This window comes from Vicugna pacos, chromosome 10, assembly GCF_048564905.1.
Source record: "Vicugna pacos chromosome 10, VicPac4, whole genome shotgun sequence".
Taxonomy (NCBI): domain Eukaryota; kingdom Metazoa; phylum Chordata; class Mammalia; order Artiodactyla; family Camelidae; genus Vicugna; species Vicugna pacos.
This window is the reverse complement of record NC_132996.1, coordinates 69731953-69746625: the sequence shown is the minus strand read 5'-3', so window position 1 is coordinate 69746625 and position 14673 is coordinate 69731953. Positions and strand designations below refer to the sequence as shown.

General features: G+C 42.3%; 1 protein-coding gene across 6 annotated transcripts; it reads left to right on the top strand.

Annotated features, from left to right (window-relative positions):
• Positions 1-4632: 4632 nt before the first annotated feature.
• Positions 4633-14135, top strand: RBM4B (RNA binding motif protein 4B). Of its 6 annotated transcripts, none has more exons than XR_012076824.1 (5): positions 4994-5081; positions 5454-5877; positions 10833-11509; positions 13106-13324; positions 14012-14135. XR_012076824.1 is itself a non-coding variant. In XM_006210677.3 (4 exons), exons 2-3 carry the CDS (start codon positions 5466-5468, stop codon positions 11498-11500), a joined length of 1080 nt encoding a protein of 359 aa, XP_006210739.1. In that variant the 5' UTR covers positions 4633-4787; positions 5454-5465; the 3' UTR covers positions 11501-11509; positions 14012-14135. The 6 variants fall into 6 exon arrangements, 4 of the variants coding, with proteins under 4 accessions (XP_006210739.1, XP_031546793.1, XP_072826468.1 ...); XR_012076823.1 differs by having other exon boundaries at positions 13931-14135; XM_006210677.3 differs by lacking the exons at positions 4994-5081; positions 13106-13324 and adding an exon at positions 4633-4787.
• The last annotated feature ends 538 nt before the right edge of the window (positions 14136-14673 follow it).

Genomic DNA, 14673 nt, shown 5'->3' with positions numbered 1-14673 from the left:
AGTTCAGGATGATGTTAACAAGCAGTATTAATGTTAAAAGGCAGTGAATGACTACTTCCCTGGTGCACAGCTTTCTTCACTCATGATTCTCTCAACTGTTTTCAAAAATGGAAGACTGCAGAGCCTTGCCACAATCCAGTCTCGGCCACTGCTCAGCAGAGAGTGGAGCACATAGGTAGTGATGACTGACCCCACCTTATGTCTCAATAGAGAGGACCCCAATCAAGGGAGATCAGACGGGATCAGATAAATAGTAGGTTCCCAATCCACTGACTGATAGAATGACATTGCCCTGGGAAGCACGAGGTACATCCTGAGTATGTAAACAAACACACAAGAAGATCTATTCTAGATTCAGAGACATAATAAAAAAAGGAGCAGGTGGCTTTCCCGCATCTCTAGCTTGGCAACTGGAGGTTTCAGGGCAGTAGTATTTGCCTTGGCCTCCTACAGGAAAAGCCTTATTCTTTCATTGTTTCCCATATATACACAAACAACCATTTCTTTTGGGGGCTCAGAGATCTTTCCAAGGAAGCAGCCCCATCTTTAGCATAATCAGCCAAGAGCCCTGGCTGAGCAGACCCTGACTATCATCAGTCACAAAAAAGAAGGGGTCAGCTGTGTGCAGACCCAGGACTAGCACAGTACAGCCCCAGAATATTTCCAAACATGAGATGTGGTGGACCAGATAGCCCACAGAATAATTATCCCTTTCCCTTAAGAAAAGCATTTTTAGTATTCCAAAGTAAACATCTGGAAAATGTAACTGTAACAGTCTGTCGTGGACTAAATGAAATAATACATCAGCCCTATACAGACACTTTCTTTTGTTCTTCAGATACAACTGTAAAATCTCCACTGTATGATGGAAGAGAAAGTCAGATGCTGTGGAGTGCTCAGGGCATCTGGGTATTTGTACTCCACAGTGGCAAGCCTAGGGGTTGGGGGAGAAAGTAACATTTGGAGATGGTAGAAGGAAATGCATACAGGGGTGAGAAATCAATGGAGAAATTACCATTTTGGCTGGTAAACAGGGCAGTGAAGTAAAGCAGCCCTGCAGAATATGGTCAATCACCGTGAATGGAGACGTAATAAAAACATGTTTTGAGCACTTACATACACATGGTAGCTGAAGCTACCCGAGTGCATGAATCCTTAAGGACACAACATAGAAAAGGATAAGCATAAGGTCAGGAAGCAAGTCTTGGGAGACAGCTTCAGCTATGAGTGGAAGAGAAAGAAAGTTCCAGGAAGGATGACAGAATGGAATGGAGCAGTGAGGGATATATGGCAGGTTAGAGAACAAACATACAATAATGCAGGTACCACAAATCAGTGGGGGGAAAGGGACAGATAAAAGTGGGTCAATTATTTAGAGAAAAACATTTACATTCTTACCTAACCCCACCTCCAAGGATGAACTCTAGATCTGTGCTGTCCAATATGGTAGCCACGAGCCACGTGTGGATACTGAGCACCTGAAATGTGGCTAGTCCAAATTGAGATGTGCTGTAAGTGTAAAATGCTTTCTGGATTTTATAGACTGAAGAGGAAAAAAAATTGTTAATACCGCAATAATTTTTATGTTGATTATATGTTGCAATATTTCAGCTATATTGGATTTCAAAAATATTAAAGTTTCTTCAACTGTTTCCATTTATTCCTGAAATGTGTTTACTAGAAAATTTTGTATATGTTGCTCACATATTTTATTTCTATTTGGATAGCACTGCTCTAAATGGACTACAGACCTAAATGTGAAAGGTAAAAACATTAACGTTAATAGAAGAAAATGTAGGAGAATATATCTGTGACTCGGGGACAAAAAAGCAAGTCTTATACAAAATTTCAAAAGCAAAAATTTTAAGACAAAAATTGATTAATTTGATTACATAAAAAATGAAGGATTTCTATTCAATGAAGGACTCCACGGACAAAGTTAAGAATGTGGTGGAATGAGAGAAGGTATTTGAAACCAATAAGGGGGTAATATCGAGAACATACAAGAAAATCCTGCAAATCAACAACAAAAAATAGACTGTAACCTGATAAGAAACATGGGCAAAAGATACGAATAGGAAAATTACTGAAGAGTAAACCTCCAAAACTTAAGAGGAATAAGAAGAGATGCTTAAAATCATTAGTAATCAGAGAAATGCAAATTAAAGCAACAATGATATACCACTCTATATCTATTAACACTGGCAAAAATTAGACAGCCAGATACTGTCAAATACTGGCAGAGACATTGAGATGCAGGGCCCCTCAGGTGCTGGAGGTGGGAGGGCAGACTGGTTTCAGAGGCAACCTGGCACTACCTGGACAAGTTAGTTCCACATAAACCCTATGACCCAGCAACCCAGCAATTCTGCCCCAGTGTATTTCCCCTCAAATTCTCACACCAATCCATTAGAGCACACATAATTAACTTAAGGATGTCAACTGCAAGCTTGTTGATAACAGAAAGGAGTTTGAGGCAATCTGCGTGTCCTATACTGGGAGACTGGTAAATATGGTGGTTGCACAATGGAGTATTAGTAGTTAGTTATCACACAGAAACATAGCGTTTATGTGAAAAAAGTAAGAAACAATGAGCTATACAACACAGTTTACATAAACACTTGCATAAATTAATTTACCCAAATGTACAATGGGTGGACATTGTTTACATTCATATTAGAAGAAACCCAATGTAAAAAGATATACTTGCAACAATCTAGGGGAAATCTGAATATAAATATTATATATTAGTATAGCATAGAGCTGATATTTTAATTAGAGGCAGATAGTGAAATCATTACAAGCAAAATGATATATATAAAAAACTCCAGGCCACCCCCATCCTGACATGCACACACAAAAGTAGAGGGGCTACGTTAAATAAGATCAGCAAAATGTTGATAATTGTCAAATCTGAGTAAGGACTCCATAGGAATTGATAATATTCACTACTTGTGCCTTTTTGAAATGTCCACAATAAATCATTTTTTAAAACAGCAAAAGCAAAATATGCACTAAAAAGACATGTCTTGCAAGAAATAATACAAAGAAAATAATACGAAATTCATTTAATGGTTGCCTCTGAGGGAAAGGGAAGGGAGGTAAAAGGGAATAAATAAGAATGGGGAAATAGGTGAGGAGAAGGAGATGGAATTGTGCAGTCAGAGCTATGAGAAGGAACAGTATAAAAACCCATGAGAAAAGGATGGTGAATGAATGAAAATTTTAGAACGGTGAAAACTGTTCAAAGGACATCCGTTTTGGTGACTTCAGAAAACCTGGGGAATTGGAGAGGAGGAAAGAACACAAAATACAGTGTATACCAAGGTAAGGGACAGCAGGTTCACACTCTCTATTTGCGAAGTCCCGGTACACAGGGGAAAAACCCAAATTAGAAAACAGTAATAGTGAAGATGAAAGCTATTTCAGTAATGAGCAAGGAGGTCCCTATATATGCTTTAAAACTCTGAGTGTAGAGAGAAACTGGAAACGACCAAGAGGAGAAGGGAACAGGAGAGGTACACAGAATTAGGGGGAGACATGTGTGTTATCAAAATTGGAAGGACGGTGCCTCTTCTGAAATTGCTGAGAAACAAAGAATTCAGTGAAAGAAACAAATCAAAGTAGTTGGGGAGGAAGAGGGCAGCCTGGGGTATTTGTGCCTGATAGGAGAAAGAATAGCAATGAGGAATGTTGACTAACAATCACCCTGGCATGCTCCACTTGGAGATGAGCTCAGTCCATTAATCTCCATAAATGTCTTTTCTTTGTTCAAAGGTGGCCGTGAGTAATCCACCTTTATAGTTTCCTTTTTGCCACCAGGAGGTGCCCTTGGACCACAGCTGAATTTTGAAAGCTAGAAAGTGACCGGGGACTCAGTTGCCCAGTCCTCGAGCAGCTTGATGTGGACGTGGAGACTCTACCCTACCCGCCCCCCGCCCCCCACAAAAAACCTCTCTGGGCTCTGCACCAAATATTCCTTTGGTGTGCTCATCACGGACCAGGCACTGTGAAGGACATACAATTAGTGCTTAATTCTCTGGCTAAAGAGAGATAACTAACCTTCGTATACACAGGACAAAACACAGCTGATTAAATGTAGCCTGCAGAAAATGTCTCTTAGAGCTATCCCAGCTCTGCCATCTTTGGCTCTCAAGTTGCCTCACCAATGAATAACATGTTTGCAATTAAATTTTTAAAAATTATGTTTAAAAGCTCTTACCAAAAAAAGACTAGGTTTGCTTAAAATGTTGCGCGCCTGTATTCCCAAAATGTTGTCCCAAGCAGCCAGCGGCTGACCAGGCCGCTAAGAAAACCCCCTTTTAGGGGAGCCAGTGAGATAACCCTTTGTCATCAGCTGCCGCCCTCCCCTAGCCGGCCCAATAGCACGATCCATTGTGATGGTTGGTGACTCTCCCGGGATTCTGATTTCATCAAGGTAGTGGTTGCGTCCAGAGCCCTTCTGACGTATGAACGCCGGCCCCCACCTTCCAAGGTGGTGATTGGCTAGCCCAGGCAGGGGGCGGGCTGACCTCCGCTCCGCAGCGCCGTCACCAGCTGGCCCCGCCCCGATCTGGGAGCCAAGCCCTGGGCATCCATTTGTATGCGGCCGCGGGATTGGTCGCCTGGCTCCCGCGAGGGGGAGGGGAGGAGGGCAGCGCGCACCCGCGCGTGCGTGAGCTGGCGCGCGAGAAAGGGCCCGGTCGCGCCGAGGCTCGAGCGGCCGTCGCCATTTTGTAGGGTTCTCTCTGACGCGGGAGCCGCCGCTGCCGCCGCCGCCACCGGAGGTGCGAGGGGGTCTTGTGGGTGTGTGGGGAACCTGGGAGCGGGTCGGGCCGGGCCCCCGGCGGACGGGGATGGCCCGAGGTTTGGGTTTCTCCTCTTGCTGCGGGAGGTCCGGGGAATACAACGGGAGGAGGCGGGGCCGGGTCTCTGGAGGGGGCGGGGCAGGGGTCGGGTCGAGTCTTTGTTGGGGCGAACGAACTGAAGTTGGGCTGCTGGGGGAAGGGGCCTCGGTTTGGGGCCAAGGAGGCCTTTTTATTCTTAGAGCATCTTGAGAAGTGATGGCGCACGGAGAAGAGGTTCAGAGATTTCCCTCCAAAACCTTGTTACCAGGGACAGTCAGATATATATGCCTCTTGCCCCCTGGCTTGGGCTCTTCTTCTACTGGCCCCCTAAAAAGAGTATTTTAAGCTAACCTTGTTACTTAAAATGCACCTTATTTCACGGAGATAATGGACTAGGCAGTGCATGCTGACACCCGACCTGTTTGCGTGTCACACACAGCTCCACTACTAAAGAGCAAACCTTTTTCCTGCTACTGAAAAAATAATGAACGCGTGTGTGAGGATCTTAAAGGTGCCAAGAACTTTGGAGGCTTGATCCGAAATGCAGTGCACTGAAATCCTCCTCTCCACCCCTAACTTTTGGAAATCTCATTTCTTCTCTCCTAGGCTCTTGTCAGGATGGTGAAGCTGTTCATCGGAAACCTGCCCCGGGAGGCCACAGAGCAGGAGATCCGCTCACTCTTCGAGCAGTATGGGAAGGTGCTGGAATGTGACATCATTAAGAACTACGGCTTTGTGCACATAGAGGACAAGACGGCGGCCGAGGATGCCATACGCAACCTGCACCACTACAAGCTGCACGGGGTGAACATCAACGTGGAAGCCAGCAAGAATAAGAGCAAAGCTTCAACCAAGTTGCACGTAGGCAACATCAGTCCTACTTGTACCAACCAAGAGCTTCGGGCCAAGTTTGAGGAGTACGGTCCAGTCATCGAGTGTGACATCGTGAAAGATTACGCCTTCGTACACATGGAGCGGGCAGAGGACGCAGTGGAGGCCATCAGGGGCCTTGACAACACAGAGTTTCAAGGTGAACTGCTCTGGGGCCTGGGTGGCAGAACTGAATGGGGTGTAGCTCTAGACAGAGGGAAGAACACAGGACCCTTCCATTCTGTTTTCTATTTTAGCTGGAAATAATGGAAAGATTGTATGTGTCCCACTCTTAAGCACAGCCTACTCTTGGGGAGGCAAACACTCCTTTTCAGATTTGCTAAGATGTTCCTCAACAACTTTAGTGGGTTACTTTATCCTGCAGGCTTCATTCATTTGAGTGTTATTGGACGTTTAATCTGCTGGGCAAATGAGCACCTTATGGGAGAAGGGAGGATAAAGGTCTTTGGCTTCTTTTGTTATGGTGAGGAAGTGTTGTATTTGAGAGTTTAAATGATTAGGATTTATATTCTTTACTGCCTTGGGTGATGGGTTGTGGTGGGAAAGAACAAAGACGCCTAGAGTAATCTCTATTTTATAAATCTGGTTAGGGAATTTGGATTTGGGGGAGTATCTTGAGCACTCAGATTTGTTCAGTCTGAACTATACAAGCAGAGCCAAAAACCATGCCATAGACTATTCTACTCTACCTACTATTATTTAACCCTAAAAGAAAAAAAGGAAATTTCTAAAAATATTAGGTTGAATAGAAATGATGGTCCTGCTTCTGAGGAGATTCTGGTACGGACTTTCATATCGTATTATTTATGTCATTAATAAAGGTAAATATGTTGTCATTAATATCACAAGAGGTTGTCTGAAGGATGTCTAGAACTGTGCTAATATGGCAGCCATGTGTGACTATTAAATTGAAATTAAATAAATTTTAAAATTTAGTTTCATAGTTCTGCTGCACACATTGTAAGCAATCAAGTCATACAAGGCTAGTGGCTACTGTATTAGCACAGATGTAGAATGTTTCCATCATCACAGAAAGTTCTGTTGTACAGTGCTGTTCTACAAGTTTTTTGTTGGCAGTATCATTTTGGATCGCGTTTGTTTACAGCTACTTTTCAGGTTCATAAATTAAGACCATTTTTCACTGAGGGCCATTAAAAGGGTTGTCAAGAAGTACTTAAGGGTCCTCTACTAAATCTAGAAAACAGTGAGAAAAGAAATGGAGAAGAAAAGTTGGCCAGAAAAGTTTTTGCAAATAGTGGAGATTGCAAATGGTGTGTCAAGTATCTCTGGCCTTTAGCTGCTCTTTTAAAGCACAGGGCAGAAGTTGTAGATACTTGCTACCCGTAACTTGTCGTATGACTTCAGACAAGTGTTTTAACCTCTCTGTGCTTCATTTTCCCCACTTATGAAATAGAGTTAATGATTCCTGCCGTACCTCCCTCACAGGATGATAGTGAGGCTAGAATAAGGTAATAGATGTGGAAGTGTTTTGACAGTAAAAGCACTGTGTGATGAAAGGTGAGTGGTGTTTGCAATAATGAGCATGTTCCTATTATGGTTAGAAACTTATTTTAAAATGTGATAGTATTCCTTATTTATATTTGTTTTTCTTTTATTATTTTGGAAAGCTGTTGCACTTCAGACAACTTTAAAAATATTCTTAGTTACTTTCATTTGGTGGGGGAGGGGCTCATGAATGGACAGTGTTGGATATAGGGTTTCTCTCTTGACAGGTAACAAGGAAAATGTAGAAAGAATGCAGTTAAAGTCAGACACATACTGCAGAGATATTCTAGTGTAATACTGCATGTTCTTACCTTTTTAATATACAATTAAAAGAATGGGGCAAAAGTATGTATATGGAAGTCAGTTAATTGAGGGGAATTGGCTTGGAAAGAATGTGTGTTTTAATACAGTGGGCTTAATTATTTGTTTGGGGGGTATTTGAGGTAATTAGGTTTATTTATTTTATTATTTTTTTTAATGGAGGTACTGGGGGTTGAACCCAGGGCTTCATGCATGCTAGGCATGCGCTTTACCACTTGAGCTATACCCTCCCTGCTTACTTTAGGAAATGGGTATCTGAGTAACACAATGATCCCTGAGATTCTTTTAAAATGTTATTGAAGAAAAAAAGAATCCTTTATTTGATCTTCATTTTCTTAGCCTGGGTCTGGAGAAAGCACTCAACAATGAGTTACATATACAGGCATTTTTATAACCAGCTCTGTTTTTTTTCCAGGTGACAAGATTAACATTGAGTAATAAGTTGCAGTTTTACACAAAATACACTCTAGGCACCAGTTTGTCACATTTTTCCATAAAGCCTTTTCAGTCATCTCCTAATGAAGGGAGCCTCTTAAGAGTGCCACTTTGGGCATCTTTTGAACCTTCATATGTTAATGGCTGCCATTTAGGCTTCTGCACTGTATGACTTCTAAGAGGAAGCAGCAGAATCTGAGTTCACCTGGGTCTTTTAAGATCTGTTTCCTCTCCACAAGCAGCATTGAACTGAACCGCTACTGAGTTAGCAGTTTGCATTGGAAGACCCTAAAGAAGCTGTTCCCAAGTAACCATTCAGGCAGGTGAATTGGGAATGATACGTAAGAGTTCAGAGGTTTTGTTTTTCCCCAATATGTAAACAAGCATTAAATTGGAGTACAGATGTGCGTCAGCTACATCCCTAATCATCTCTAGATCGTGGCACTCAATAGGAGCTCAGCAATGAGGATCCCTAGTTGCCCACCTTTTAGCATTTTAATACTCTTTTCTGTTCCAGTTTTCAAAAGAAAACACTTTTATTGGGCTGGTTTTCTGGGAAATGGTAACACATTTTAGTAACTTTTGGAGATGTCAGAACATCTTTAAGCTTTTGGCATCTACAGATGTAGTAGAGTGGTAGGATTTAATCTCTCTTTTCTTTGCCCTGGTTCCGTAAGTTAATAGAGAAGCACAGTAGTTTTCAGTTATTATAAGAACTTTAGGTATTTAAATTAAAAGTCTTGTCACGACCTTCGGAAAGATTATGTGGGGCAAAAAAACAAACAGACCTGTTATTTCTGTTGCAGATTTTCAGTTCGAGGTGAAAATTTTTTCTACCTAAATCCTTTTCACAGCTACCAGAGAAGTGTATAAACTTAAGAGTTCTACTCTAAATAAACCAGGGGTGAAGATTGGATGTAGTAATAGAAACATCGAGGGAAAAAAAAATCACTGAGTTTTGTTAATCAAAAAAATGGACCCATAATCTATAAAAGAGCAAGTAAAATTGGAATATTTTCCTTAAAAAATGTACTTCTGGGTCTCTTGATTGGCTGCTTTTTAGAGTGGCATGGTTATAGTGACTTCAGAATAAAAGCACACTTTGTGTCCACCACACAGATTAGTATCACCATGCATGTCTGAGAGACAAGTAACTTATAGTCCTCCAGTCTGAATTACAGGGAACTCCACATTTGGTATATAAATTGGGGCAAAAATCTGTTTCTGTTCTAAGCACAGTTAGCATTTAGTCTGTAATAACTTCTAAGAATGTGTGTATCTAAATCTCTGAAAACAATGGAATGGCTAAATGCTGCTTTATTGCCATTTGTTATCTGTTGACTGTATCGGTGGTTTTGGTGGATGCTGCCTCTCTGCAGCTGGAAGTCAAAACCTGAGCACCTTTGTTTCTGCGAAAGAGAAAGTTTTAAGGCAGCAGCTACTAGAAACTGGGGTGGTAGGAATGTTAGACATTGGGCAGAACTGAGTGTGACTAAAGTGATGTTACTGCACTAACCCGCTCCCCTCTCAGGGTCAGTGCATGGCGCTGTTCTGGCTGCCGTCCTGAATCGGGCTGTTTCCAACAGGATGGTGGAGCACGAGGCCTCCTATCGCATAGCTGCATCCAGAACAAGGTCTGTTACAGAGAGATCAACTTGCTGATCGCGGAGGGGGGATTTGTTCGGAGCAGCCCTTAAGAGTGATGCGAAGCTCTTGTTCTCTACATCTGTACTGGCTGCCTTTTGGCTACAATTTGAAGAGCATTGACTTGATCTCCAAAGTCTTAGGCAGTTTGGTGCTAAATACTGCCAAGAATATGCCTTTTCTCAAACTGCTTTTTAAAGACCTTGGATGCTTTCATTAGTAAGGGTCCCTGGGCTTGATGGTACACAAGCCCAGGGCATAGATTGTTTCTTCTCTTAGCTGTTCCTAGTGCTGGTCATTTCCTAGAAGTATGGATGTGGCTTGTTTGTATGGGTGCCCAGAGGCCTTTAGGTAAAAGCTGTATTTTTCTAACAAGTGATAATCCCCTATAAAGAATTATAAACTACATGGCAGGATGAAATACTGATCATTCCGTTGCATGGAAACACCATCCCTGAGAAACCAGTACTGTTTTGAGACCTAATTCTTGCTGTTCAGAGACCTTGGTCAAGTAGTTTTCTTTTCCACAGTAGGCATGGATTCACCCTTGCTGAAAAAAGTGGGCATGGGTGGGGTTGAAATCTGGAGGGTCATATAACTAACTCCTAGAGGTACTGGAGATGAAGCAGATGGTGAGCCAAGTATGATTTGTATACCCATCACAGCCTTCTGGTGATACCTGCAAAAATGGCTGGAGGACGCAAGATGGACAGAATATTGCTGTGGTTTTTAAGCTACAGTAAATGCTCAGGCCTCATGGGGCCCTGAATAAATCAATGAAAGGTTGGTAAGATGCTTTCCTCTGGCGTAACAGGTTTTGTTGGATGTTTGATTTGGGGAAATTGTAAGGTTTTGAAATCGTTACAAATAATGATATTCTTTATAGTGAAAAGTGGAAATTTTCTCAGTTTCTGTGTTGGGGAGAATAAAGTTGTAGAGACAGGAGGAGGAGGGAATCCATCGGTCTACTGGTGCAAGTAGAAAGTATTGACTGGTTTCTGAGGGCTCAAATTTTCTAGCTCTCACCTGTATTAAAACTTTAACTTCTTTTGGAGGGGATTGCTGAAATAGGGTCGCAGGAGTGTGTGTACGTATGTGTGTCTTTTGCCAACTAGTTCGCTTTCATTTTGGGGAGGATAAAGAATGTCAGTGAGTTATAATAAATCTTCTTACATCTGTTTCCTCAAGGCAAACGAATGCACGTGCAGTTGTCCACCAGCCGGCTTAGGACTGCGCCCGGGATGGGAGACCAGAGCGGCTGCTATCGGTGTGGGAAAGAGGGGCACTGGTCCAAAGAGTGCCCAGTAGATCGTACGGGTCGTGTGGCAGACTTTACCGAGCAATATAATGAACAGTATGGAGCAGTGCGCACACCTTACACCATGGGCTACGGGGAATCCATGTATTACAACGACGCATATGGAGCACTCGACTACTATAAGCGTTACCGAGTCCGTTCTTACGAGGCAGTGGCAGCAGCAGCAGCAGCTTCTGCGTACAACTATGCAGAGCAGACCATGTCCCATCTGCCGCAAGTCCAGGGCACAGCTGTGACCAGTCACCTCAACTCCACTTCTGTTGATCCCTACGACAGACACCTGTTGCCGAATTCAGGCGCTGCTGCCACCTCAGCTGCTATGGCTGCTGCCGCTGCCACCACTTCCTCCTATTATGGAAGGGACAGGAGCCCCCTGCGTCGTGCTGCAGCTGTGCTCCCCACAGTTGGAGAGGGATACGGTTATGGGCCAGAGAGTGAGCTGTCTCAGGCTTCAGCAGCTGCACGGAATTCTCTGTATGACATGGCCCGGTATGAGCGGGAGCAGTATGTGGACCGAGCGCGGTACTCAGCCTTTTAAAAACTGGAGGTGAGAGTGGGGTGGGTGTGGTAAAGAGAGTCCATTTAGTTCCCCTGAAAGGAGACCCATGCTGCATAGAGGAGGCTAAAGCCACCTGTTTGCTGTCAGGACAGGATCTGAAAGGTATAAATTGCATGTTAGCCTTAAATATTTTTCTAACTTAGGCCAGAGGTTCATTCGGCCTGTCGAGGTTTTAGTATATGACTCCAACCAGCTTGTTCTTCTGAGAGAACAACAACAAACTCAGAATACTGTTCTTTAATCATGTGTAAGCAGATCTGGTTTACAGAAACATAGGTAAGAGAACCAACATTAGTTGAGTGCCCTCATTGTACATTATATCCATTTAGTCTATACAGCGAGCCTTTAAGATATTTTGTCTTTTACAGAGAAGGGAAATAAGGCTTGGAGTGGTTAAGTACTTTGCCTGAAGTCATCTGGTAATTGAGAGGTAGAGCCAGAATTCAAACTCCGGGGTGGATGACTCCAAAACCACTTTCTCTTTTCATTACAGAAGTCACTGTGGTGTAAACTGAAGAGTACAGGTTCAGGAATTAGTAACGAATGTCACAGTGAGAAGTTTAACTATAACTGTAGACTTCCAATTTGCTAATAAAGCTACCACTTAGGTCATGAGCTTTTATCAGAGGAAACTCTTTTAATATATCTATAAGCCAAATAAAATCCTCTAAATTTTAGGTGTTTAGTTCTGAGATACTTGCTTGAAAGCAGAATGTTTTGATGCCACTGTCCCATGGAGTCCCTTTTGGTTATCCAGAGTATCCTGTTCTACATGGGCACTTAAGCTGTATTTCTGCATGGCTTATAATGCTGTCTCTTAGAGCCCGACACTTCCCACTTCTTCAGCAATCTTTTTGAGAGGAACATTTAAGGAGCTAGATAAAACATAATTTTCTGATGTGTATAAAATCTCATTGGTGGTAACCCTAGACACTTAATTTCTCCTACTTTGGAAAATGTATAGCAAAGATGTTGGAATGGCAAGAATAATTACAAGTATGTAGAGATAATAAATCTCTCTGAGTAGAAATTGCATCGTGACAACTTTCTGTCCTCATTTCCCTGTACCTTGAAATTGAGCATCACTTGAACTGGAAGCCTGGTAGCAAAGTTACCACTGAGTTTCCAAAGTTCCTAACATACCCCTTTGGTATATGTGTGAAAGAAAACAGCGACAGAAATTTGCCCTTTTATGTAGTGAGAAGCAAATAATGGTATGAACCTGTGAGAAATTATATCCTGAGCGACCATGACAACACTGGGATCTCCGAGACCACTGTGTAGCTGTGTGTGTTCTTGTGCACAAAGTAGATAATCTTAGAACTGGTGTAGTTTGCCATTAATTTTTACTTTTAATGCTGCTGAATCTGCCATGAAGTAGGATATACCTCTAAAATAAGGAAGTATTTTCTATCAGATAACTTATACATCCTTCAAATATGTTCCAAAGTTAAACATTAAGTTAGTACATTGTGACCTTTAAAGGGTATTGCTAAGGTGTTTTCAAGTTAATTTTGACTACAAGCAGTGGTTGTTCTACTAACCTCTTTTTAGTGATGACTTTTAAAGAAACTTACCTTCCAGGTGTGAACCTCAAATGGACTGAATAACCCTGAGTTGATTGCAGTCCCAGGAGCCAGTTAATGAGGCTGCCAGGACGAAATACTCCAGAACTGTTGGGGATCCAAATTCGGGTCTCACCCTAACAGAACTGATTCAAGAACGTCACAACTTTTGAAGTCGATTGGCACAGATCAAGACCAAGATTTGGCCCTTTGTCTATAATAAGTAGAGGAACTTGGTGTGAGTTAACTCCCCCACCCCCCACCCCCAGCCATTGGTGTCTGGAGTTCCCATCATCAATGGAAGAATTAGAGATTTTAAGATTTCTTCTTTTGATTTGGTAAGGGAGATTTGGTTATTTATGGGAACTACTAGAATTATGGCTCTAAATCTGTGACAGTATAATATGCAGGTATGTTGGAGGATGAATGAACCACTCCTTGATACCCTTTGTGATTGTGACTTCTGAAAACTTGTTTACTATGAAAGACTGAAATGAAACTAATTTAGAATAGTGCAATTGGCCATATTTGAGACCTTGGCATCTTTTGATTTTTCTGGACCCCAAAACTAAATTATGGTTCTTGATAATATCTGTATGCCCTCTGTTGCACCGACAGTAGCCTTGTATCACGGAGATAGTCTTGCCTAAAAGATGGGTAAGAAAATGAGAAACATTTATCACCAGCACAAGTCTTCCAGATAGATTGCTGCTTGTTCTGTATGTAGCTTTAAATAGATTCCCATGTATAGCCATAGTAGACTTCTAGGTGATTATATGGGATATAACTTTTGATCCAGTCTGACTTGGTTTTGTTCTGTTCTTTTTTTCCCCCTGGAATACAGGACGGGACCAGGGCCCTTGTACTCGGAGCCAAGCTGCTCTCCAGGCATTGTGTAAGCCTCTTGTGTTGTGCTCTCTTTCAGGTAGGATAATTGCGGACTGAACCCTCGGGCTGCGGTCATAAATGAGAACTTGCTCCGCGCGGTCCCCTTTGCCGGGATGTTTCCATTGCTTCATGTTTCAGTAAACAAAGGAGTTTGTGACCAACTATGTTTTCTTTCTTAATTTAATTCTGAGTTGACTTCTTTCTTCCTGATAAGTCTCTGTAGCCTTTCACTCTATTCCTTATATTCTCAGCCTCTGAGCAGCCCTAGGTAAGGATTATGCTGGCATCCCCATTTTCCCAAACAGTGGAACCCCTCTTATCTTGCTTTCCTTAGGGATTGAACCCTTCTCCCTGTCTACCTGCAACATCTCCTTTCCCTTTAAAATGACCATGTAGTGGCAAGCAACCTCTTACTCTTCTCTGTTAGCTCTGGACTCTAACATTGAAGCTAATCTTCTGAAATTGCTAGGACCACTGGGGTTTTGGTGGTGGTTTTGGTTTTGTTTTGTTTTGTTTTGTTTTTTTAATGTCTGACCTGTGATCGTGGTACAGCATTAGCTGAAATTTAGCTTTGTTTTGCTCCACTCCTCTCACTTTTTTTTTTAATATTTTGACAAATAAACATTTCTAACACTTCAGTATCTTTTTTGTGTTTGTGTGATTATTATTTACCACCAGTATCTTCTGGTTCTCTCTCAG